At 43.1% G+C, this 26,385-nt stretch overlaps 1 protein-coding gene across 1 annotated transcript in view; it reads left to right on the top strand.

The window, feature by feature from the left end:
- The window catches only part of COL21A1 (collagen type XXI alpha 1 chain), a 294,411-nt gene that overhangs the window by 151,306 nt on the left and 116,720 nt on the right, over nucleotides 1-26,385 (top strand). Inside the window, exons 7-9 of the mRNA XM_066603971.1 lie at nucleotides 3,326-3,403; nucleotides 7,826-7,834; nucleotides 8,199-8,282. Of these exons, the coding sequence (XP_066460068.1) occupies nucleotides 3,326-3,403; nucleotides 7,826-7,834; nucleotides 8,199-8,282 (171 nt within the window). The remainder of the gene's footprint in view (nucleotides 1-3,325; nucleotides 3,404-7,825; nucleotides 7,835-8,198; nucleotides 8,283-26,385) is intronic.

Below are 26,385 nucleotides of genomic sequence, written 5' to 3'. Positions count from 1 at the left end.
GTGTGCCTGCGTCTCATTCATTCGGGGAGAGCTGCCTGTGATTGGCTGAGCACCTCAGCCAATCACATTCAGCTCTTTTAGCAGACGGGGATTTTAAATTCCCTCCTACTGATAGATCAGCACCACAGTGCAGGGGACAGCAGGAGAAGACATGGCTGAGCCCTTGCAGCTGAAGCAAGGTGAGTATCTTTTTTTTTGTTCTTTAAACTACTTTTACTTGATTTTCAGGCAAGGGCTTATATTTAAAGCCCTTCCCTGAAATCAATTGCCGGCAGCAGAATCCTCTATTGCAGCTGACATGTGTGACAGCTGCGGTAGAGAATTGAAGAATTCCTCTGCTGCATCTGCCACAGATATGGCAGATGTAGCAGCAGGGAATTGTTTTAGCTAGCGAGGATGAAAGAAACATCTGCCACATGTGGCAGATGTGTTCTTCACCCCCGCGGGGGTCACGGCAGTGGCGGGGAAATAAGTATATATATATATTTTTTTTTTTTACACTAAAATTCTGAGGACATGAGACGTATCATGCATGATGATGATCATACAATGGATTTATTTTAAAGACCATAAATATGGAGGAGGAGTTCTAAGGCCATAGTTTATAATACCAGTTCCCCTCACCTCAATCAACCAAATAAACACTTTTTTTTTTTACATTTTATGTGTGGTTACTTGTGATTTACAAAGTAGAATGAAGATAATGCTGTGTAACTTCCTACATTCCCTGGAACTACTGAGAACACTTAAGAAACCTTAAGTAGTTATTTAGTGCTCTTGCCTGGCAGTTGAAGTTAGCGTAGAATTAGATATTATTATATTGGGACCTGTGGGACCTCCATGTAAAAAAAAAATTTTGCATCTGTTTTACAGATGCGAGATGTACATAGAGTCAATTGCCTTAATGTAAAATATGGTGACAGTTAGAATCAAATATGAGTAGGTCCATCGTATTCACAGTGGAGTGGAGTTTAATTTGATTTTTGTATTAAAATCCAAGAAATCCCAACATTTGCTGTATTAATGTCTCACAAGGGAAACCTACTTGATGCCACAAAAAAGGAAGCTGATTTAGACTGAATACAAATTTTAGAGTAGAGTAGTGGCTTTGTGGATGCTTTTATATTAGCAGCCAGCTGTTATCAAATTAAATTATCTTCAGTTGTCCTTGAACAATTTCCAGAAAAAATGATTTGTATTGTAAGTAGCCTGAAGGTTACTATAACCAATCTCAAACATATTATTTTTAAACATGTGTGAGTACTTTAACATGCCCCTAAAAACCACAACCTTGAATGTGATATCCTGTGGGTTCCATTTAAAAGATTTGCAGGGTTGTAAAATATTCACTTTTAAGTGCTGTTTTTCTTTTTAGAATATTCTGTTAAGTTGAATATTTTGCTAAAAGTTATGTGTGAAAGACTTACGTTGTGGTTTGCAAACATATCTTATATAATCAAGTTACTGGCTTATAAAGCAAACAAAAAAACATACATTGAATTCCATAGTAGATAAAAATAAATATTCAAAACATTAATTAAAGAAAATAATAATATATTTATATGAATACTTGCAATCATAGCAATCTGCAATGGCATAGTTTAAAAAAAATTATTATATATCGGCACAAGTTTGTTTTCTAAGTAAGGCCGGCTTCACACGAGCGTGACGGGCTCCGCCGCGTAATATTCCGCAGTGAAGCCCGTCATGGTGCCCCCCAGAGACCCCATACTTACAAGCGGAAGATAGCGTGAAGACGCTTCCCCGCCCACCGCTGCGCGTCATGTGACACGCCCACCGCGTCACATGACGCGGCCGGCCGTGTCACGTGACGCGCCGGCCGCGTCATATGACGCGCGGCGGTAGGCGGGGAAGCGTTTTTTCACGCTATCTTCTGCTGGTTGCAGCGGGAGATAGCGTGAACGGACGGCTTCCATTGACTGCAATGGAAGCCGTCAGCGCGTACACCCGCAGCAAATAGAACATGCTGCGGGTGAGGACGGGAGATTTCACGGTGCGAAATTCCGCGGTGGAATTCCGCACCGTGAGCATTGTGCTATTAGGTTCAATAGAACCTAATAGCAGGGGGCAACGCAACGGATTTTTGCCACGAATTTACGCGGCGTAAATCTGTTCGTGGAGAGGAGGCCTAAGGAGTAGAAAAAATATTACTGCAACTTTGCATTCAAGTTAATGTATTACATTTGGTATTTGTCGTATATTCGAGACTAGTGGATTTCACTTTATCTTTACACGCGCAATAAGAACAGTGGTTTATTTTGTACATTAGAAAAGAGCGCTCTAATGAAACTTATATTTTGCCCCATTACAATGTAGCTACTGTAATGCTGTATTCTCATAGCATTATCAAAATGTACCTCAAGCCAAAACTGAAAACATAACTGTGTTCTTGCCTTTAGTTTATGAAGCAGAAAGAGGTATTCTTATTGACCTTACCATTGCCAGCTTTACTAACTCATATGGAATTTTTTTTCTGTCACCTGATCACCCAAACACACAGGCAATATCATTGAGCGAACTCTACCTCTACATGCATAATTGTATGTATACATGTAGAGTATCCTTCACAATCTGGTATCAATGACTAAAGGCCCATTTACGCGCAATGATTATTGCTCAAAAGCCATAGTTTGAGCGATAATAATGTGACAATGCTCACATCTTTCACTCTTAAACTGAACGATGATTTTTAGGTGAGCATAAAATCCATCATTCAGCCCGAGAGAAGATAACACAGACCGCATGCTGTGTTTGCTGTCCATGGTGCTGTTTTCTCTATGGGAGCACTAATTACATTGTATTCACCTTGTAGCCCCTTGGCAGAACAAAAAAGCTGAATGTAGAGAACAGACCACCTGCTGTTCTCCGCATACATGTCCTGGAGGCTCATTTACATGCAAATGAAGGTGATAAGTTGCTAATGGACATGAGTGTCCATTAGCAGTTTATGCAAAACAGTCACTCAACACCTATCTTTTCAATGATTATCTTTCAGTGTAAATTGGCCTTTACTTTTTCCTTGTCTGTAAATTATGTGCCAAGTCTACTCCTTAGTCTTTAAAGTTTTATTAATTTTACTGGTTTTATACTGGTATTCCTTTTCCTATTTTTGGATTATCTAAGTGTCTTGAAAATAAAAATAAAAAGCCCTGCATGAAAAAAATGTTCTTAGTGCATAAGGATCTGGGTTGATAATCTACTCCAAGAACTTTGGGCATTTTTTGACTGATATTTTTTGTTCAGTCAAATATCAGATTATTGAGTAAATTGACACTGTATAATAAACCATTTTTATTTTTTTCAGTTTACACTCCAAAAGTTGAGAATATATTGTGATCCAGAACAAAACAAACGTGAGACAGCGTGTGAGATCCCTGGAATGGTAAATAATTTAATATGCGTGTAAATCCAGAACTTTAGTAAAATTGCATATTTAGCAATAAAAATTTAATTATAAACACATCAATTATTTCCTATATGCACAATCATTAAACAGCTAAACTGTTCCAGTTGTTACTTACTGTGACAGCTGATACATCTTATGCTATGGGGACCTGACAAAAATGGGGTTTTCTGCACCATGGGATAAGTCTGGTTGCTAGGGAATCCCTGTAACATCAGTAATGACATCACAGGGATTCCCTATGAAGACTGGGACTTCCAGGCATGCAGAGATGATGTGTATCCTCTCTGTATGTCTGTGACAAACAAATCACTGCTAACAGGCGTCTAATGGGCTGCTACTAATAGATCACTGTTATCAGCGGTCTGTATATGGGGACAGCAGGGAGCACATAGAAAATGTGCTGCCTGCTAACTAGTGTCCCCATACCAAAAACAGAAAGTAAGGTGTATGCAAAAAAGAATGTAAAAAATAAATAAAATGGGAAAAATATTTTTAAAAATGTAAAAAACAAAATAAAAAGCTGCCCTTCTCATAAAAAGTGCACATCTGTCCAATCTCACATACTAAAAATATTCCTGTACATGGATGGTATTCATTCATTCAGTTATAAGAGAAATAAGTGAGGAATAGTACAATGCAGAGTTATAAGAAAAGATGCTTCAGAATTGTCATATAAGGGCTCAGTCAGACGAGCGTTTTTTTACGCATGACAAAAGAATCGCAGAACGCAAGTATAAAAAAAAAACTTCAGACGTGTTTTTTAATTGTGTGGTCACACGATAGTAAATAGGAGAGGATCACTATCCCCTGCTGCGGCTATGACAGCTGCGGCAGGGGATTACTTGAATGTGCAACCTCTGGATGCTGTCACATCTAGGGGTTTTACCTTGTTGTCAATGGGGCCGGCCCCATTGAAAGCAATGGGAGAAGATCGTGCTCCTCTGCCACAGGAAGCTTAAAATATAAGCCCTACCCTGAAAATAACCCCTAGCTACAGAAAAAAAAAATTATACATCACCTAGAAGCACTGTAAGGGTCAGGCGCATCTTCTCTCCTGTTCTTTTTCATTTCTTCTGGCTGGGGATTGAAACCCCCCCGCCTTTTAGAAGTGCTGCCTTTGATTGGCAGAACACTGTGATTGGTCAATGCGCTCAGCCAATCAGATGCAGTGCTTACAGGAGGCATGAATTTTTCAATCCACGGCCGAAAGATGAAAAAGAAGAGTGCCGCAGACCTGGGGGGAAGACGCGCTGGAGGTCTCCTTTCCACTGGCGAGGTAATCGTACGTTTTCAGTGCGATGCGAGAGTCCCACACATGTTGTTCTCTGACAACCTTTCCACTAGCGATGTTTAAGGGCAAGCTGCGATGCAAGGATTGAAAATCGCAGCAAGAGGATTGTTTTAGCATTTTGCATTTTTCTGTCGCCCATACAGTGCAATGGCAAAACAGATTCTCGCATCGCAATGCAAAAGCTTGCGTTTTGGCAGCGATGCAATGCGATTAGAACATTGCGATTTTCTCGCAGCCATATCACTATCGCCAGTGGAAAGGAGCCCTTAGGGTGAACACCCAGTTGCGTTTTTTAACGCTGCGATAACGCTGCATTTTTTTCACGTGATTGTCAATGGGACTTTCTAATGTTGAAAATGCATCACAGAAAAATTGCAAAGCACAAACTTGCGATGCGTTTTTAACATTAGAAAGTTCCATTGACAATCGCGTGAAAAAAACGCAGTGATATCGCAGCGTTAAAAAACCGCAAGTGGGAGTGAGCCCTTATAGCATGGAATCACTGTTTACACAATCTTATTGTTCACTGAAAATTAGTGAAGACATTACTTGTCATAGCCTGGTTTACAAAGTAGGGACTTTTCTCTCTAGGGCCCCAGGTATACATAAAACTCTAATTAGCCAACAATAACTGGATGCTTTATGGTTAGATATTGTGGCAAAGTAGTTTACTCGCTTATGATTGACCGATCTCAACGTCAGGGAAATGGGCACCACACGGCTATAAAAGCTTCATGAGGCTTGATTTCTTTTAAACCTGTTGCCTGCTACTTTTATTCCACAGCAAACATGTATATACACAGCATACAAAGTCCATAATTCAGAGTTCACAAACTCAAAAGGCCACCATCACTACTTTGCCAGGGGTGTCTGGAGGCCGTCCTCTTCCGTCAGACACATGACGGTCCCAGAACTGGTCCACACTAGACCTCAGGCTAGCAGCCCTTAAGCTCTACCCTATTACTTCCCCTGAATCTGGCAGAACCTTTTGTATCTCACCTCCTGCCACACCCAGGGTGTTAACCCTCTAGCTTCTTTTTTTAGGTATCCGAATGCCTGTCTAGCAGCCTCTGCAGACAATTCTGATTGCATTACTACAATATGATACTAAGGTTTAGAAGTTGCTCTATTGGTTCAAATTGATAAATAGCACAAAGGCAGAACTGGGGCAGTACATATAGTTATGGTCAACATTTTTGGCACCCCCTAAATATAAAGTACATCATGTAAAATTTCTCTTGAAATAAAGTCTTTAGTTAAACTCTTTGGATATATATTTGGTACAGAAAGCACAAGATACAAAAGTTACAATACAAAAACTTTGCAGGAAAAAAAAAGAATATATATTTCAAAACAATATCCAGACATGATTAATAGAAAGGGAGAGGGGTGGAGCAAATCCAATGGCATCCCAGGCTTTGGTCCCAGATGAATGTCTTGAGACCAAAGAAGCCTTGGTAAGGGCTATGAAGAGTAAATAAACTATAGAAGTGCTGCCAACCAGGAGAACCCCACCCAAGGTGGGCACAAAAGATATCTGAAAAGCTATGGAAAGAAAAGGCTGGTGGATAGGTGCAGTACTCTAAAAAAGATGGTGGGACAATAGGAAGTATTATCCAACTTCTCTTTTATTAAGTAGACCAGCATAGTATACACATTTCAGGGAGAACCCCTTTTTTAGTCAAGCTGGGTGGGACATCACTTTTGGGACAAAGGGATATTGGATCCAAAAGTGCTGGTGGTACCAGTGATGGAGTTGGAGACAGCAGGAGAAGTGGAGAATGACCAAGTGATGTTCCACCCAGCCTGACTGAAGAAGGGCTTCTCCCTGAAACATGTATCCTATGCTGTTTTTAAAATATACTTAGTAAAAGAGAAGTTGGATAATACATCCTATCGTTCCACTCTCTTTTTTAGAGGGCTGTGCCTTTCCACCAGTCTTTTCTTTCTATAGCTCTTCACAAACATGATTAATGGCATGCAGTCTTCATTTTGAAACACAGGACAAAATTAGACTTACCTGTGAATAATCAGAAATTCGATTCATCTGTCCCCATCTGCTTCCACATTTGGATGGTTGCTAGGGAATCCCTGTGACATTAATAATGACATCATAATGACATCACAGGGATTCCCTCTGCATACTGAGGCCTGCAGGCATATGGAGATGATGTGTATCCTCTCTGAGTCATGATGTTATCAAGATGTTTGCTACTCATGGAACAATCAAGAACCTTCCAGGATGTGGTGAAAGCTGAAAATTGATGAGAGAACCCTTACAAAAGTTGGTTCCAAATGTAGCAAAGAAGTTATGTACAGAAACACAAGAAAAACATACAAACTCAGATCTGGACTAAGGACCCTAGCACTGCAAAATTGAAAATGGTCATATTGTATCTTAATAGATTACTGTAGATTCGACTAGATATTTATCTCTCTGTCGCTGAATGATGTGTGATGTATTGTGTAGTATGTAGCAACTACATTTTTACAATGTTCTTGTCTTAATGTGACCCTCCATTCTAAAGTGGAAATTTGACTATAAACTGATAATCTACAGGCTATATACCTGATGTACTCCTTATGATCTGTCCTACATCCGTTCCCTTATTATCCTAATTACAAAATAGCTATCACCGTCTCTGGCTTGCATATAGAGAGTACTGAAAGAAACTCTGAGACACAACACTCACACCCTGAATGGACTAGTGCTGATGATGGATGCATTATGTCCATCCTGCCTGCTTCTTCCCCTGCAGGTCTCCTTACAAGGGTTCTGGTTATGTTGTGTCTGTGAAGAAGCACTTCCACTGTAGCCTGAACCTATTAGAAGTGGAGGTGGGGAGCATGTCTCAGACTTTATCACAATTCTCTAATTGGTAAATCAGAGATCGGTGAGGCAGGTCAGATCACGACTTGAGTACCAGCGATATTGCCTACACATTAGTAGTGTTTAGAAAAATTTCAACTGGAGGGTTCTCTTTAAGTTTTATGCTTGTAGTGTTGAATTAACAAGGATATTAAACTTATTCTATATATTCTCATATTTAAAAGATTTAGCATTGATACGGTATGTAAATATTTCTTTATTTTTTTTTAATTTTCAGAATGGAGAGGTACGTAACACTTTATCTTACAAAGAAAAAAAGGTAATATTTGAGATTGCTTCAAAGAATATGGAAATTCCATACTCCACGGAAATAGTAATGAGTGTGTGTGTGTGTGTATATATATATATATATATATATATATATATATATATATATATAACAAATATGTATTTATGTAATCATTATCCTGTAACTATTGTTAAGCAATGAGACATCATCATATTCTTGTTTCAGTTAGATGATCAATAGTAATTACAAATATTTAGGATATTTTTTTACAAATGTTAAATGCAATATGTTAAAAATATAAAACCTGAATAAGCTGAAATATTCATTTGGAAGCAATATATTTTCCTGCTTCATTTCCCAGTGTTTAAATGGTCCAAGTGATGTTGGCTCAACACCCGCTCCCTGCATTTGTCCGCCTGGGGAAAAAGGACCTCCAGGTCCCAAGGTAAGGTTAGTTAGGTTATGTTACCATTATGTGGAATACTATGATACGGTTTTCATTAAATATGTGACGCATCAATAGCTATTGAGAAACAGACGTTAAGTGCAGGCATATTCAGTAACAATTTGTAAGCCATATATTTTAATTATACAAATGGAATTAGTGAGGTCCAGATTATGCAGAGTCATTGCATATTGTGCCTAATATTGCTTTCTAGTGAACTTTTTACCTTATGTCAATGTTCTGGGAAAGAATTTCCCTTAAGCTTTGCCTCACACATCAAGACAAATGGATTGCCAAAAGCAAATATTGCTTATAAAGTCCAAAATACACAATAATAAAAGCAGAATGTTGCGAATATTGACTAATACATAAAAGTGGGATTATATATACTGCTCTTTTTGATAACTCTATGTTTTGAATGCATATATCTTTGTAAAATTATTGCAATTTTTTGTTGTGTTTGTCAGTTATCCAAACTTTATATTTTCTTGAACTATAATTATTCCTACGTAGAATGCAAATTTGAAATTCAAACAATATGATTTATAGAAAAGTTACACAAAGTCTTGAACATTAACCTGTGTTGCATGTTAGTCCATCTACCCCCAGGAAACTATCATAATAGTCCAACTATTGTTTGTGGATTGGTTAATAATAACTCATTTGAATAACTTCACACTTTGGCTTCCTGTTTAAGCTAGGTGAAGTATACAGTACAATATATAAAAGCCACAATCACAAAACTTATCCAAAAATTTTCTAAAAATGCAGTTTGGCTACACAGTTTCAGAAACGCTATCTTCTTTCTTTAGGGAGAGCACCTAGATGGTGAGCGAGGAGACTCAAAAGGCCATTTATGCTCCTCTGGGTAATATGCAAATAAGAGAAATGGAATAATACCTCCACAGTGCCACCTATTGGAAGACAGCACTCCTTCAAATCAAAGTTAGACTCTTTATACAAGCTTTGTAACAATGATCGAGAATTGAAAGCAAAGACAGACTCCATGCACATTCAGCTATTTCAGAGTATTTGCTCTTCATCAGTGTAAAGTGTACTCCTGTTGTACACTCATGAAGAACTAATACCCTGAAACAACTGTATGTGCATGGAGTCTGGCTTTGCTTTCAATTCCCGGTCATTGTTACAAGGCTTGTATAAAGAGTCTAACTTTGACTTGAAGGAATGCTGCCTTCCAATAGGTGGCACTGTGGAGGTATTATTCTATCTCCCTTATTTGCAGTGCCACTGCTATCAACCGCATTCTCTTAGTGAGGCAGATTATAGAAAGAAGAGAAGAAGGTAAAGCTCTGTGCCCTTTGGAAGGAGGGGCTGTGAGGAGCATCTCTAGTGATGACAGTAAGTGTGGTATGGAAGCCACAAGTGTTGGCATGGTAGCCATCTCCTGGCCTAAGTAAGATATAAGTCAAAATAGAAGCAGCATTCCTGAAAGAGAGGGAAAGCAAGACTTTGGGAATCATTGCTGATGTGGCTTGTGGATGTACCAGTCCTGTATTAGAGTGTTCGATGGAGAGAAGAGGCTGATTGTCCTGAGGCCTAGCAAGAAGCCTGGAAATAAAGTTCAGCAGAGTGAGTGGACTGACAGGGTCAGGAGAGACATTTACAAGCTGAGAGTTATCCCTCCTTATTTCACCAAGTATGATCTGTAACCTTTAATGTTACAGTTATTAAAGAGAAAAATAAAGTTATACTACGTTATTACAACTACATTGTCTGCAAATATGGAATTGGAATTTGAAAACTGGCACTCTGTTGTTTTTCTACTGTACACTTAACTCCTTCCTGTGTTGTTTAGTACATAACAGAAACTACATAGTTCCCATGACTCACCACACTATTATGGTACACTGATGACCCTGGCTCAGAAACTCTGCCCCCACCATCACTGGCATATATCTAACCCTTTTTATTGCTGTGGTCAATTATAACTATGGCATCTAAGTGTTTAACAGCGGGGGGTACCATCTGTCACTCCATTGCCCCCTCATGATATGATAGCAGATTGCTGATGGGTTGCCAATGGCAGCAATGGGCCTAACAATGACCTCTAGGACTTCTATATACGGATGCCTCCAACAGAACCTGGTAGGCTGTTTGTCAAGTGTACAATAACAATCACAAAAAAGTTTGGATGCTGTTTAAAATGAAAATAAATGTAAAGAAAAAAAAAGAATGCAATAATTTGGAAATCTTGTATAACCATATTTATTCACAATCCACATATCAGATGTTGGAAGTGAGAAATGTTTCCACTTTATTTGAAATAAATTAACTAAAATAGAGATTTGATGGCAGCAACACAACTCACAAAAGTTAGGACAAAGCCATAACTACCATTCTGTAGCATTCCCTCTTCTTTTTAACTCCTTAAGGATTAAGCTGTTTTGTACCCTAACCCCTTAGTGACCAAGCCTGTTTGTGCCTTAATGACCAGGCCAAATTTTGGAAATCTGACATGTGTCACTTTAACATAGAATAACTCCGTCAAGGTTTTGCATATCCAAGTGATTCTGACATTGTTTTTTCGCCACATGCTGTACTTCATTTAGGTGGGGAAAATAGTCCGATATAATTTGTATATCTATTAAAAGTGCCAATATTGGGAAAATTTTGAAAAAATTATTTTTTTTTCACATTTTCAATTGTAATATTTAAAATATGTGCAAACATACTGTATAAACTTTTGCTAAGATATATATTTCCATCTATTTCCTTTATTCTGAATGCACATTTGAAAAACTTTTAAGTTTTTTTTAAACATTTAGGAGACATACAAATTTAACATTACTTTTCAGCATTTTGAGGAACTCTTTGTTTTCCTACACGAAGCCAAGATTGCCATTAATGGCCCTATTTTAAAAACTACACCCCTTAGTGTATTCACTGAGAGGGTCAGGAGTATTTTGACCCCACAGTTTTTTTCAGGAAATAATTCAATTTAGAGTAGAAAAAGTAAAATTTCATATTTTTTGCAAATATGTCATTTTAAAAACATATTTCTTTCTATAGTTTACATGAAAATGAGGATTTACACCCCAAAATGGATCCCCCTGTTTGTCCTGTGTTCAGAAATATACCCATTGTGGCCCTAATCTTATATCTGGATGCACAACGTGGCCCAAAATGAAAGCAGTAGTCAGTGTCTTTCAGAACAGAAATTTAGCTTGAAGTCCTTTTAGGCCCCATAGCACACTTGTAGAGCACCCAAAACCATAGAAAACCCCCACAAATGACCCCATTTTGAAAACTAGACCCCTTAACGAATTTATCTAGGGGTGTGCTGTGTATTTTGATCGCACAGTTTTTGAATGAATTCAAGCAAAGCAAAAGAAAAAAATTGTGATTTTCGTTTTTTGGGGGGAAATTCTGTCATTTTAAAAACAGCTTTTTTTGTACAGCACACACATGAATGAAGACTTGCACCCCAAAATGGATACCCCTGTTTGTCCTGTTTTCAGAAATATACCCATTGTGGCCCTAATCTTATGTTTGGATGCACAATGGGGCCCAAAATGAAAGGAGTAATTGGTGGCTTTCAGAATATAGATTTTGCTTGAAGACCTTTTAGGCCCCATAGCAGTAGAGTAGAGTTCTTGACCGGCAAAAACCATAGAGAACGCCCACAAATGACCCCATTTTGAAAACTAGACTCCTTAACACATTCATCTAGAATCTACAATTTTTGAATAGATCTAAGTAAAGCAGTAGGAAAAAATTGCGATTTTCATTTTTTGGGCAATTGTGTCAATTTAAGGGAGACTACCCACTACAGGTTTTTTTCACTGCGAAATTTGCAGCGTTTTTTTGTTTTCCAGGGGTCTATGGGACTTGATAATGTTAAAATTGCATCACGCAAAATCGCGATTTTGCCGCAATGCGTTTTTAACATTAGAAAGCCCCATAGACACCTAGAAAAGAAAAACGCAGCAAATTCGCAAACGCTAGTGGGTAGTCACCCTAAAAAGTTTTTTTTGTACAGCACACATATAAATAAAGACTATCCATTGGATAGCGCCGATCGCATTGCCGTGGGGGGGAGGGGGGTGGCAGCCCAGGATGACAGCTCCATGCTGTGGGCTACCTGCGGGTACCAACAGCATGGAGCTGTCACGTCCATAGCCCACGTGGCTTTATTCCCTGCGGGACACGTTTTTACGTCCTCAGGGAATAAAGCCCACTTAGGCAGGACGTAAAAACACTATGGGCTGGTAACTAAGGGGTTAAGGACCAGACACTTTTTAGGGATTTTACCCATGTGGTGGTTTTACTGCCCTATTTTTTTCCTTTAGCTACCAAAATAATTTTTACTGCGTTTTTTTTAAAATATTTTTTTCCCTGACTTTCTTTTTTGATTTTTTAGTTTTATTAGGGGTAAAATGCTAAAAAAAAGATTTTTTAACATTTATAGTTAGTTTTTTTTATTTAGTATATTTATGCTAAAATAAAGTATGGGAATGAGTTCCTCTATTTGTTTCAGACGTTTTGATATATAGTATATATGTTTTTTGGCTTACAGGGCGCATACGGCGACGGTTTTTGTTGGCGTCGGCTTTGTGTTATTTTCTTTCTTATGTATATATTGTTGTTTTATTCTGTAATATTGTTCTACTTATGTATGAAATTATGTTTTTTTTACTATCTATGTCTCCCATGATGTCACATAAGATCCCTGGGGCACTTTTTTTTTTTATTTGACACTTTCCCACTGTAGCTGGGGCATCCATAGGAGTCCCAGTTACAGGGGAAAGCAACTCCTGCATTGACATTAGTCACTGGCAGAGCTGGCCAGGGTCCAGTATGACCCTCTAGCTCTGCTGTAGCAGGGAACCCTGGCGGTCACATGACCCCCCGGGCTCCCAGAGTGAAAGTTACACTGTAGTTTTACTTTCTAGTTCACAGTGCTCATTGAGCGCTATGTACTCAGGGAAGGAAAAGGGAGGAAGGGTTAAAAACCCCTCCTGCCTTCTCCTCCAGGTTATCAGCTGTTACTGAGCTGCCTCTAATTGATTGCAGAGCAGGAGGCTTAAAGCGCCCCCACAATTTTACTATCGGCGATGCTTTAAGCCCAGGACCAGATGCCGTAAATTTACTTAATGGGTTAAAACAGTCTGTAAACATCTGGGAACTGAGTAGACCAAATGCTGGAGTTTTGGGAGAGGAATGTTGTCCCAATCTTGTCTGGTGTAGGATTTTAGCTGCACAAAAGTCCTGGGGCTTGTTTGCCGAATTTACTATTGCTAAAAAGGCCTGGACTGCAGGCAGACCAGTTCAGCACATGGACTCTTCTTCTGTGAAGCCATGATGTTGTGATGGATGCAGTATGTGGTTTAGCATTGACTTGCTGAAATATGCAAGGCCTTCCCTGAAAGAGATGTTGTCTGGATAAGAGCATATGTTGTTCTAAGACCTCTATATACTGCTTAGCATTAATAGTACCTTTCAAGATATGTAAACTGCCCATGCCATAGTCACTAACTGCCCCATACCATCAGAGATGCAGGCTGTTGAACTGTGTGGTGATAACAAGCCCGTAGGACATGGCATTAGAGATGAGCGAGTGTACTCATTAAGGACAGATACTCGAGAGTGTATCATCCTTTTTGAGTACCTGCCTGCTCGTCCGCAAAGATTTGGGTGCCGGCGAGGGGTGAGCGGTGGGTTGCGGGAGTGAGCAAGGGGGAGCGGGGGTAGGGGTGGGGAGAGAGGGAGAGGTACTCGAAAAGGACGATACTCGCTGGAGTATCTGTCCTTAATGAGTACGTTCGCTCATCCTACATGGCATCTGTAATTTCTAAAAATAATTTCACATTTTGATTCGTCTGACAACAGAATAGTTCTCCATTTTTTCTCAGTTTATTTAAAATGGGCTTTGGCCCAGAGAAGACACCAATGTTTCTGGATTGTGGTTATATATGGCTTATTCTTTGCATGGTACAACTTTAACTTGCATTTGTGGACTGTACAGTGAACTATGCTCACAGACAATAATTTCTGGAAGTATTCTGGAGCCCATGCAGTGATTTGCATTACAGAATCATGCCTGTTTTTAATGTAGTGGTACCTGAAGCCCTGTAGATTTCAAGCATCCAGTATTGACCCTCTGCCTTCTCCCTTCTGTACATGAATTTCTCCATATTTTCTGAATCTTTTGATGATGTTATGTAATGTAGCTGTACTCTGATATTACCCTGTTTCCACCGAAAATAAGACTTGCCCAAAAATAAGCCCTACCCTGATTTTTCTGGATTTTTGGGGAGGCTTGAAATATAAGCCCAACCCTGAAAATTAGCCCAAGCTGCATTACATAGGAAAAAAAGGCAATACATTACCTAGATGGCTCGGTACACATTCATTCCATTGCTCTCCGGAGCTCTAGCATGCTTCCTGAAGTCCTCGGCCACGTACAGATCGCTTCCTGGTTACAGGATTCATAAATTACACCTCCAGGAAGCGATGGCTCTGATTGGTTCTCGAGTAGAGATGAGCGAACACCAAAATGTTCGGGTGTTCGTTATTCGGAACGAACTTCCCGCGATGCTCGAGGGTTCGTTTCGAACAACGAACCCCATTGAAGTCAATGGGCGACCAGAGCATTTTTGTATTTCGCCGATGCTCGCTAAGGTTTTCATGTGTGAAAATCTGGGCAATTCAACAAAGTGATGGGAACGACACAGCAACGGATAGGGCAGGCGAGGGGCTACATGTTGGGCTGCATCTCAAGTTCACAGGTCCCACTATTAAGCCACAATACCGGCAAGAGTGGGCCCCCCCCCCTCCCAACAACTTTTACTTCTGAAAAGCCCTCATTAGCATGGCATACCTTTGCTAAGCACCACACTAGCTACAACAAAGCACAATCACTGCCTGGATGACACTCCACTGCCACTTCTCCTGGGTTACATGCTGCCCAACCGCCCCCCCTCCCCCCCACAGCGCACACCAAAGTGTCCCTGCGCAGCCTTCAGCTGCCCTCATGCCACGCCACACTCATGTCTATTTAGAAGTGCGTCTGCCATGAGGAGGAACCGCAGGCACACACTGCAGAGGGTTGGCACGGCTAGGCAGCGACCCTCTTTAATAGGGGCGGGGCGATAGCCCACAATGCTGTACAGAAGCAATGAGAAATAGAATCCTGTGCCACCGCCATCAGGAGCTGCACACGTGGGCATAGCAATGGGGAAGCTATGTGCCACACACTATTCATTCTGTCAAGGTGTCTGCATGCCCCAGTCAGACTGGTAATATGCACCTTAACAGTAACCGCGTTGGTGGTAATGTGGTGGTGACTGCGGACCTAGTAGCACGGTTGTATTTTGTTGGTTTTCGGAATGTGGCCAGGATTAAGTGGGCCGTGGCGGGGGGATGGTGTGGGGGCTCTCTTGTTGTGTCGGTAAAGGTGAAATTCTTGGACTGCCACCAGACGAACCAATGCAAAGGCATTTGCCAAGAATGTTTTCCCTGTTGGAGGAGGAGGGGGATGTTTTTGAGGCACTACGTGTCCTCTCCACGTGTCCGCGGTTATATGCACCTTAACAGTAACCGCGTTGGTGGTAATGTGGTGGTGACTGCGGACCTAGTAGCACGGTTGTATTTTGTTGGTTTTCGGAATGTGGCCAGGATTAAGTGGGCCGTGGCGGGGGGATGGTGTGGGGGCTCTCTTGTTGTGTCGGTAAAGGTGAAATTCTTGGACTGCCACCAGACGAACCAATGCAAAGGCATTTGCCAAGAATGTTTTCCCTGTTGGAGGAGGAGGGGGATGTTTTTGAGGCACTACGTGTCCTCTCCACGTGTCCGTGGTTATATGCACCTTAACAGTAACCGCGTTGGTGGTAATGTGGTGGTGACTGCGGACCTAGTAGCACGGTTGTATTTTGTTGGTTTTCGGAATGTGGCCAGGATTAAGTGGGCCGTGGCGGGGGGATGGTGTGGGGGCTCTCTTGTTGTGTCGGTAAAGGTGAAATTCTTGGACTGCCACCAGACGAACCAATGCAAAGGCATTTGCCAAGAATGTTTTCCCTGTTGGAGGAGGAGGGGGATGTTTTTGAGGCACTACGTGTCCTCTCCACGTGTCCGTTCCATGTCAGCAATAGTAGCACTCAGGACAGGCCCCATTAACAATTCTGAAGCAGCAGTATAGCGGGAGCGCAGTCTTCGTTCCATGTAAGCAATAGTAGCACTCAGGACAGGCCCCATTAACAATTCTGAAGCAGCAGTATAGCGGGAGCGCAGTCTTCGTTCCATTTCAGTAGCCTTAGTATAGCCAAGGCACAAGTTACATTTATGTAGCTAAACTGTAGGCCAACCCCACACACCTTTCTGTACCATGAGTGCAGGCGAAGAACATAGAAATTACTATGATTACACTGTAGGTGAGGGCCCCAAAAAATTGGTGTACCAACAGTACTAATGTACCTCAGTAAAAATTGGCCATGCCCAACCAAGATGGCAGGTGAATCGCTTTGGTTAATGTGGCTTAAGTGGTAACTAGGCCTGGAGGCAGCCCAGTGTAACGAAAAATTGGTTCAAGTTAAAGTTTCAACGCTTTTAAGTGCATTGAAACTTATAAAAATTGTTCAGAAAAATTATTTGAGTGAGCCTTGTGGCCCTAAGAAAAATTGCCCGTTCAGCGTGATTACGTGAGGTTTCAGGAGGAGGAGCAGGAGGAGGAGGAGGAGGAGGAATATTAGACACAGATTGATGAAGCAGAAATGTCCCCGTTTTGGATGGTGAGAGAGAACGTAGCTTCCATCCGCGGGTGCAGCCTACGTATTGCTTACGTATCGCTGCTGTCCGCTGGTGGAGAACAGAAGTCTGGGGAAATCCAGCCTTTGTTCATCTTGATGAGTGTTAGCCTGTCGGCACTGTCGGTTGACAAGCGGCTACGCTTATCTGTGATGATTCCCCCAGCCGCACTAAACACCCTCTCCGACAAGACGCTAGCCGCAGGACAAGCAAGCACCTCCAGGGCATACAGCGCTAGTTCAGGCCACGTGTCCAGCTTCGACACCCAGTAGTTGTAGGGGGCAGAGGCGTCACCGAGGATGGTCGTGCGATCCGCTACGTACTCCCTCACCATCCTTTTACAGTGCTCCCGCCGACTCAGCCGTGACTGGGGAGCGGTGACACAGTCTTGGTGGGGAGCCATAAAGCTGGCCAGGCCCTTAAAGACTGTTGCACTGCCTGGGATGTACATGCTGCTCGATCTACGCACATCCCCTGCTACCTTGCTCTCGGTACTGCGCCTTCGGCCACTAGCGCTGTCGGCTGGGAATTTTACCATCAGCTTGTCCGCAAGGGTCCTGTGGTATAGCAACACTCTCGAACCCCTTTCCTCTTCGGGAATCAGAGTGGGCAGGTTCTCCTTATACCGTGGATCGAGCAGTGTGTACACCCAGTAATCCGTCGTGGCCAGAATGCGTGCAACGCGAGGGTCACGAGAAAGGCATCCTAACATGAAGTCAGCCATGTGTGCCAGGGTACCTGTACGCAACACATGGCTGTCTTCACTAGGAAGATCACTTTCAGGATCCTCCTCCTCCTCCTCCTCCTCCTCAGGCCATACACGCTGAAAGGATGACAGGCAATCAGCCGGTGTACCGTCAGCAGCAGCCCAAGCTGTCTCTTCCCCCTCCTCCTCATCCTCCTCATGCTCCTCCTCCTCCTCCTGTACGCGCTGAGAAATAGACAGGAGGGTGCCCTGACTATCCAGCGGCATACTGTCTTCCCCCGCCCCCGTTTCCGAGCGCAAAGCAGCTGCCTTTATGGTTTGCAGGGAATTTCTCAAGATGCATAGCAGAGGAATGGTGACGCTAATGATTGTAGCATCGCCGCTCACCACCTGGGTAGACTCCTCAAAATTACCAAGGACATGGCAGATGTCTGCCAACCAGGCCCACTCTTCTGAAAGGAATTGAGGAGGCTGACTCCCACTGCGCCGCCCATGTTGGAGTTGGTATTCGACTATAGCTCTACGTTGTTCATAGAGCCTGGCCAACATGTGGAGCGTAGAGTTCCACCGTGTGGGCACGTCGCACAGCAGTCGGTGCACTGGCAGCTTAAAGTGATGTTGCAGGGTGCGCAGGGTGGCAGCGTCCGTGTGGGACTTGCGAAAATGTGCACAGAGCCGGCGCGCCTTTACGAGCAGGTCTGACAAGCGTGGGTAGCTTTTCAGAAAGCGCTGAACCACCAAATTAAAGACGTGGGCCAGGCATGGCACGTGCGTGAGGCTGCCGAGCTGCAGAGCCGCCACCAGGTTACGGCCGTTGTCACACACGACCATGCCCGGTTGGAGGCTCAGCGGCGCAAGCCAGCGGTCGGTCTGCTGTGTCAGGCCCTGCAGCAGTTCGTGGGCCGTGTGCCTCTTATCGCCTAAGCTGAGTAGTTTCAGCACGGCCTGCTGACGCTTGCCCACCGCTGTGCTGCCACACCGCGCGACACCGACTGCTGGCGACATGCTGCTGCTAACACATCTTGATTGCGAGACAGAGGAGGAGGAGGAGGGTGCTTTAGTGGAGGAAGCATACACCTCCGCAGATACCAGCACCGAGCTGGGGCCCGCAATTCTGGGGGTGGGTAGGACGTGAGCGGTCCCAGGCTCTGACTCTGTCCCAGCCTCCACTAAATTCACCCAATGTGCCGTCAGGGAGATGTAGTGGCCCTGCCCGCCTGTGCTTGTCCACGTGTCCGTAGTTAAGTGGACCGTGGCAGTAACCGCGTTGGTGAGGGCGCGCACAATGTTGCGGGAGACGTGGTCGTGCAGGGCTGGGACGGCACATCGGGAAAAGTAGTGGCGACTGGGAACTGAGTAGCGCGGGGCCGCCGCCTCCATGATACTTTTGAAGGACTCAGTTTCCACAACCCTATACGGCAGCATCTCAAGGCTGATGAATTTTGCTATGCGGACGGTTAACGTTTGAGCGTGCGGGTGCGTGGCGGCGTACTTGCGCTTGCGCTCGAACACTTGCGCAAGCGACGGCTGAACGGTGCGCTGAACTACACTGCTGGATGGGGCCGAGGACAGCGGAGATGAGGGTGTGGGTGCAGGCCATGAGGCGGTAGTGCCTGTGTCCTGAGAGGGGGGTTGCATCTCAGTGGCAGGTTGGGGCACAGGGGGAGAGGCAGGGGTGCAAACCGGAGGCGGTGAACGGCCTTCGTCCCACCTTGTGGGGTGCTTGGCCATCATATGTCTGCGCATGGTGGTGGTGGTGAGGCTGTTGGTGTTGGCTCCCCGGCTGAGCTTTGCGCAACAAAGGTTGCACACCACTGTTCGTCGGTCGTCAGGCGTCTCTGTGAAAAACTGCCAGACCTTAGAGCACCTCGGCCTCTGCAGGGTGGCATGGCGCGAGGGGGCGCTTTGGGAAACACTTGGTGGATTATTCGGTCTGGCCCTGCCTCTACCCCTGGCCACCGCACTGCCTCTTGCAACCTGCCCTGCTGATGCCCTTGACTCCCCCTCTGAAGACCTGTCCTCCTGAGTAAGCGTTGCACACCAGGTGGGGTCAGTCACCTCATCGTCCTGCTGCTCTTCCTCCGAATCCTCTGTGCGCTGCTCCCTCGGACTTACTGCCCTTACTACTACCTCACTGCAAGACAACTGTGTCTGATCGTCATCGTCCTCCTCACCCACAGAAAGTTGTTGAGACAGTTGGCGGAAGTCCCCAGCCTCTTCCCCCGGACCCCGGGAACTTTCGAATGGTTGGGCATCAGTCACGATAAACTCCTCTGGTGGGAGAGGAACCGCTGCTGCCCAATCTAAGCAGGGGCCCGAGAACAGTTCCTGGGAGTGTTCCCGCTCCTGAGCAGGTGTTATTGTAGTGGAGTGAGGAGGCTGGGAGGAAGGAGGAGCAGCAGACAGAGGATTCGGATTGGCAGCAGTGGACGGCGCAGAACTGCGGGTAGACGATAGGTTGCTCGAAGCACTTTCTGCCATCCAGGACAGGACCTGCTCACACTGCTCATTTTCTAATAACCGTCTCCCGCGTGGACCCATTAATTGGGCGATGAATGTGGGGACGCCAGAAACGTGCCTCTCTCCTAATCGCGCAGCAGTCGGCTGCGACACACCAGGATCAGGAGCTCGGGCTGTGCCCACATCCTGACTTGGCCCTCCGCGTCCTCGGCCGCGTCCACGTCCTCTAGGCCTACCCCTACCCCTCAGCATGCTGTATTACCAGTGATTTGATTTCACAGGCAGGAAATAAATTGGCGCAAGACTGCAGGCCAAATATAATTTTTGCCCTTTTTGGAAAACGAAAGGCCCCACTGCCTCTAGTGAATGAATTATCTAAGTTTAATAACTGTGCTGTGTCCCTGCTAATGTGTCACAGAACGTGAGGGTAGCAGAGTTATTATAACTCTTGGAGAGCAGGTATTTTTTTCCCAATTAAGGAAAGCAAATGGCGAAGCCAGCAGTAAAGCGTAGCTGGGTGCGTCTGATTTAGCAATGTTGTTCACGCAGCTCACACGTCTCCACCGCCCTTAGGACGGACAGAGGCTGGACAAATAGATTTGTTTTCCGTTTTTTTCCACCAAAAGGCAGCACTGCGTATATTCAATGAACATGAGAAGTTTAATAACTGTGCTGTGTCCCTGCTTATGTGTCACAGAACGTGAGGGTAGCAGAGTTATTATAACTCTTGGAGAGCAGGTATTTTTTTCCCAATTAAGGAAAGCAAATGGCGAAGCCAGCAGTAAAGCGTAGCTGGGTGCGTCTGATTTAGCAATGTTGTTCACGCAGCTCACACGTGTCCACAGCCCTTAGGACGGACAGAGGCTGGACAAATAGATTTGTTTTCAGTTTTTTTCCACCAAAAGGCAGCACTGCGTATATTCAATGAATAACAACTGTGTTGTCGCCCTGCCTATACAATTCTTTCCCTGCAGTATCAATGGAGGGTGCAATGGTCTGCAGAGGCGATTTTGAGAAGCAAAAAAAAATGCAGCACAGCTAACAGCAGCCAGCACAGTACTGCACACGGTTAAATATGGCCCTAGAAAGGACCGTTGAGGTTCTTGAAGGCTACACTCACTCCTAACACTCTCCCTGCCTATGCAGCACTTCTGTCCCTAATGCCAGGTGCAACGGTCTGCAGAGGCGATTTTGAGAAAAAAAAATTTGCCACTGCTAACAGCAGCCAACACACAGCTATCAGTGGCCCTAATAAGGACCTTTGGGGGGTCTTGAAGCCTACACTAACTACCAATTCTTTCCCTACAGCAGCTCCGGTACAAACAGCACTGTCCCTCATCTAACTCACACCGCATCTGAGGCGAACCGCGGGAGGGCCCGACTTTTATGTTCGGGTGACACCTGATCTTCCCAGCCACTCACAGCAGGGGGGTGGTATAGGGCTTGAACGTCACAGGGGGAAGTTGTAATGCCTTCCCTGTCTTTCAATTGGCCAGAAAAGCGCGCTAACGTCTCAGGGAAGGAAGTGAAAATAACCAGAACACCGCATGGTGTTCGTTACGAATAACGAACATCCCGAACACCCTAATATTCACACGAATATCAAGCTCGGAAGAACACGTTCGCTCATCTCTATTCTCGAGTGCTGCTCAGCCAATCAATGCAGCACTCAATAAACCAATGCAATGGCTGGCGCGTTGAGAGGCGGGATTTATGAATTTTACCTATCAATGCTGTGGCTCAAGGACGTGGACTGAGCCTGCTAGGTAAGTATAATAAGACATTCCCTGAAAATAAGACCTAGTGCCTCTTTACGGGCAAAATATAATATAAGACAGAGTTTTATTTTCGGGGGAACACGATAGGGTGGTAGCAATTTTACTTTAAGGAACAGTTTTCTGAAGTTGTCCCACAATTTTTAGGCATAGTTTTTTCCCTGCTCAGTGTACCTCTGACAAGCTTTGCTTCTGAGATACTTTGCCTTTCAAACATGCTCTTTTTATACACAACCATATGTCTTACTAGAAAAGTGACCTTCCAGCTGGTTTTATTAGTACTACTTATTTCTTCAGCCTTTTGTTAATCCTGTGCCAATTTTTTGAGATTTGTTGCGTTCGTCAAGTTCTAAATTAATAATTTTTTAAAAATGAAATGGAAAAATGTCTCCCAACTTCTGAGATGTGTTCTATGTTCTATTATTAATAAAATATGGTTATATGAGATTTCTAAATCATTGCATTCTTTATTTTTTAATATTTATTAACTTTTTTTTAGAGCTTTCCAACTTTTTTTTGGAATTGGGGTTGTACACTGCCATACAATATTAGTGGCTTTAATGTCATGGTTGATGGGTGTGTACCTACTTTTTCTTTTGAGTGTTGAAAGATTATAAGCAGATGCTGTTGACTGTTAATAAAAAAAAATTGTTAGATGCTCTTCGGCTATGCCCTTTGGACCACCCCATCAATAGCTTTATAAGAGCTGTAAGGGAATGGGTCAGACAAGTGTTTTATTTCTAGTTCGACTAGAACATGCTGTCTCACACAGATTTTTGTAAGTGAAGTATATTTAAAAAAAATCTTTTTAAACTGATGACATATAGCATGGCCATATGTTGTATTTTTATTATTGTTAGAATTAAGTTATGGTATGTTAGACTTCTGCTGATTCTGGTTGATAGTTGTGATATTTCCATGTAGTCAGGGAAGAAATTAAGCAGCAATGTCTTTTATTATAACTTTGCATTCCGATATCTACCCTTCCTGTTTCCTGTCTATGTGCTCTCCTCTTAAAGGGAGAGGAATACGCACTTGTATTACAGCATCCACTTCTTTTTAAGAAAATACCACTTAGACTAAAGCTGGAAAATACAAAAAAAAAATCAAAACTTCTTAGTAAAAATCAAAACTTCTCAGTCATTGATATTCTCATAATCCTCAGGCAGGATGCAAAGAACCACAACAATGCCTCCTCAATTACTATTGATGTGGCTATTCTTTCTCTCATAAGATAGCGTCTTCAATGACTAGGAACATCATTTTCTGAAGTACTAGTTGCTTCCGGGTGAGAACTGCCATTATCAGTAGCAGCTCCATCAGTCTGAAAGGGTTCACCAATAGTACTTTGAAATTTCGCTCAACTGTAACCATATTTTCTTTCTTGGCTCTTACATAGTATTCTGATGGGTCAGACACTGGGGAAGTCTTATTTTTTGCCTTTGATGTATAACAACTTAATCACCCGTCTGTATAAGAGATGGTGGGACATGCCATCTCTTGCCTGCATAGTGTTCCATTTTCTCTTGGTTATTTGATTCTGTTGATCTTATAGTAGATTCGGCTCCTAGTCCATGGGTATTGACATTGGGTTATGTATGCAAGAAATTTTGTTGAACAAAAGTTGGGAAGGAGCAGCATTGGTTGTTGAATGTGGTGCCATTTGGTAGTTGCATATGAATTCATACAGTGCCTTTTTCACTGGTGTGTGTTCCAAATTAGCTGCTGTAACACTCTCCACTAAAGTGCACATTAAGCTTTTTATGATTCCATTTGCTGTGGCCAGTACAATGTTATCTTCCTGTGAATGAACCCAAGATATTCAGAAAATTAGAATGCATGTCCATTGAAAGGAAGCCCATTAGCTGTCTTGAATATGTGTAGAATACCAAATGAGAAGAAAACGTGTCCAATTTTCACCAGAGTGTATTGCCTAGCAGGCAGTGGACCATACATATCAACTACCACTTCCTCCCAAACATCTGTAGGTAGAAAAGACATTTGTAGGGGGTCATGTATTAATAAAGAGTTAGGTAGCTGACTAGTGGTGTAATGTTTTATAATGTGTTTTACAACCTGGTCCATGTTTAGGAACCACATCTTTTCTTGAAGACATTATTTGAGCCAACAATTCCCAGTTGACCTTCATTAGTAACTTGTATTACTGAGATATGCAAAGCCTTAGAACCAACCAACTTGGTGCCTCAGAGAATGAGGTGCTCCTCAGTGACTTCCTGCAAGTCAATGTCAGACCTTTTAATGGCTTTGTAACAATGTCTGAGGATATAAAGCAAAGCCAGGGTCTCCTCCAGAAGGTAAATACAGACATGTCTGACGTTGACTTGCAGGAATGTTTCCTGCTAATTGCGGGCGCTGTAGAGGCATTGTTCCATTTTCCCATTTGCTTTTGATACTGCATGGACTGTAACGAAGTTGATATAGTCTTTAGTTGACCGATAAGCAGTTTGATCTACTTCTGCGGGATGTCTTGAAATGTTGTCGGTGGATTGCTGTATTTTCCAAGCCTGTTAACAATTTTCTAATTATAGCCTTGAAGTTGTAAATTCCACTGCCCAATTCTTGCTGGCATCTTGGTTCTGGAGTTTCTAAAGATAGTGAGGGGAGCATGGTGATTTTTAGCAATGGTGAAAGGAGCACTATAAAGAAACAAATATGCATGCTCACATTCCCAGGCAACTGCGCTAAGCTCTCCTTTTATGGTTGAGAGTATTTTTTTCTGTACTTGCTAAGCCTTTACTGGCATATGAAATGATGTACAGATCTGCATTTTTGGCTTTGTATTGTACTAGGATGGCTCCCAGTCCCACTGAGTTTGCATCCATGATAAATTCAGAGCATAAAGCTGGATCAAACTGCAGACAGAGCAGATGCCAAACAAACTTTTGTGCACAAAATGTATTTGCTTAACGTGCTAAACAATAGTTTGGTGCCCTATGCTATTCCTGTACCCATTAACAGATGACCATTGAGATAAGCAAATAGCATAGACGTACTATGATAACTACGTAGCATGCTCTGAAATTCTGCTTAAGCTCTACCGCATCTGTAAGGCATTATTGTTGTGGAAGGGAATTCATTTTTATCTCCAGCTATGTCCTGGGAGTTTGGGGTTTGTATGGAGCAGTATCGAGAGCTCATCAAATTCCATATAAAGGTAGTACAAGAAAAAAACGATATAATTTGATATAGTCGTAATCGTACTGACCCATAAAATAAAGCTAGCATGTAATTTTTGCCACAGTGAGTACGCTGCAAAAACAAGAACACCCACCCCACAAAGATGGCAGAATTAAAAATAAAAACTCATGCTTCATAGTGGTGAGTGTATTTGTATATACACCCATGTGTTTTTACCTTAATAGAAAAAGGATACAGGTAATAAAGCTGGTGTGAGTTCCACAGAAAGTCAGTGAGGTTCTCCTTTCTTGGATATTCAGCTATTGTCTTAGATATATCCAAAAGTTTTCAGCAATTAGTTTAGCTTGGAGAAACAAGGCTGTATATTCAAATCATCTCCAAAATACCAAATACCTTTTGGTACTACCGTGTATCCCCAAAAATAAGCCCTACCCTGATTTTTTTTTGTGGGGGGGGGGGGGGGGGGAATGTGGCTTGAAATTTAAGCCCTTCCCTGAAAATAAGCCATAACTAGACTACATGTAAAAAACCCCCCATACAATTCTCACCTAGCAGCCGGTGTTCAGGTCCTATTGTCAAAGCCCTTAAATAAGCCTTAGCTGCAGCGAAAAAATAATAATAATATATCACCTAGAAGTGCTATCAGTTCTGGCGCGTCCTCTACCCCGAGTCTGCGGCACTCCCGAATGACTGTGATTGGTCAAAGTGCTCAGCCAATCACAAGCAGCGCTTCCAGGAGGTGGGGATTTTTCCATCCCTGGTCAGAAGAAATGAAGAACAGGAGAGAAGATGCACCTGACTTGGACAGTGCTTCTAGGTGATGTATTATTATTATTTTTTTCATGCAGCTAGGGGACTCTCCGCAAGGATAAAAGAATTCTTTGCTACAGCTGTCACAACTGTGGCAAAGGAGCTCAATCTTGTCCCATTGCTTTTATGAAAGATATGGTCTCATAGTATAGTTTTTGATGTGTTGTCACTAGAGATGAGCGAATATACTCGTTTCGAGTAATTACTCAATCGAGCACCGCGATTTTCGAGTACTTCCGTACTCGGGTGAAAAGATTCGGGGGGTGCCGGGGGGCGGGGGAGGCGTGGCGGAGCGGGGGGTAGCAGTGGGGAACAGGGGGGAGCCCTCTCTCTCTCCCTCTCCCCCCACTCCCCGCTGCAACCCCCCACTCACCCACGGCGCCTCCCAAATCTTTTTGCCCGAGTACGGAAGTACTCGAAAAGCGCGGCG

This window comes from Eleutherodactylus coqui, chromosome 1 (genome assembly GCF_035609145.1).
Source record: "Eleutherodactylus coqui strain aEleCoq1 chromosome 1, aEleCoq1.hap1, whole genome shotgun sequence".
Lineage (NCBI taxonomy): Eukaryota > Metazoa > Chordata > Amphibia > Anura > Eleutherodactylidae > Eleutherodactylus > Eleutherodactylus coqui.
The sequence above is the reverse complement of the archived record's forward strand: the minus strand, read 5'-3'. Positions and strand labels throughout refer to the sequence as shown.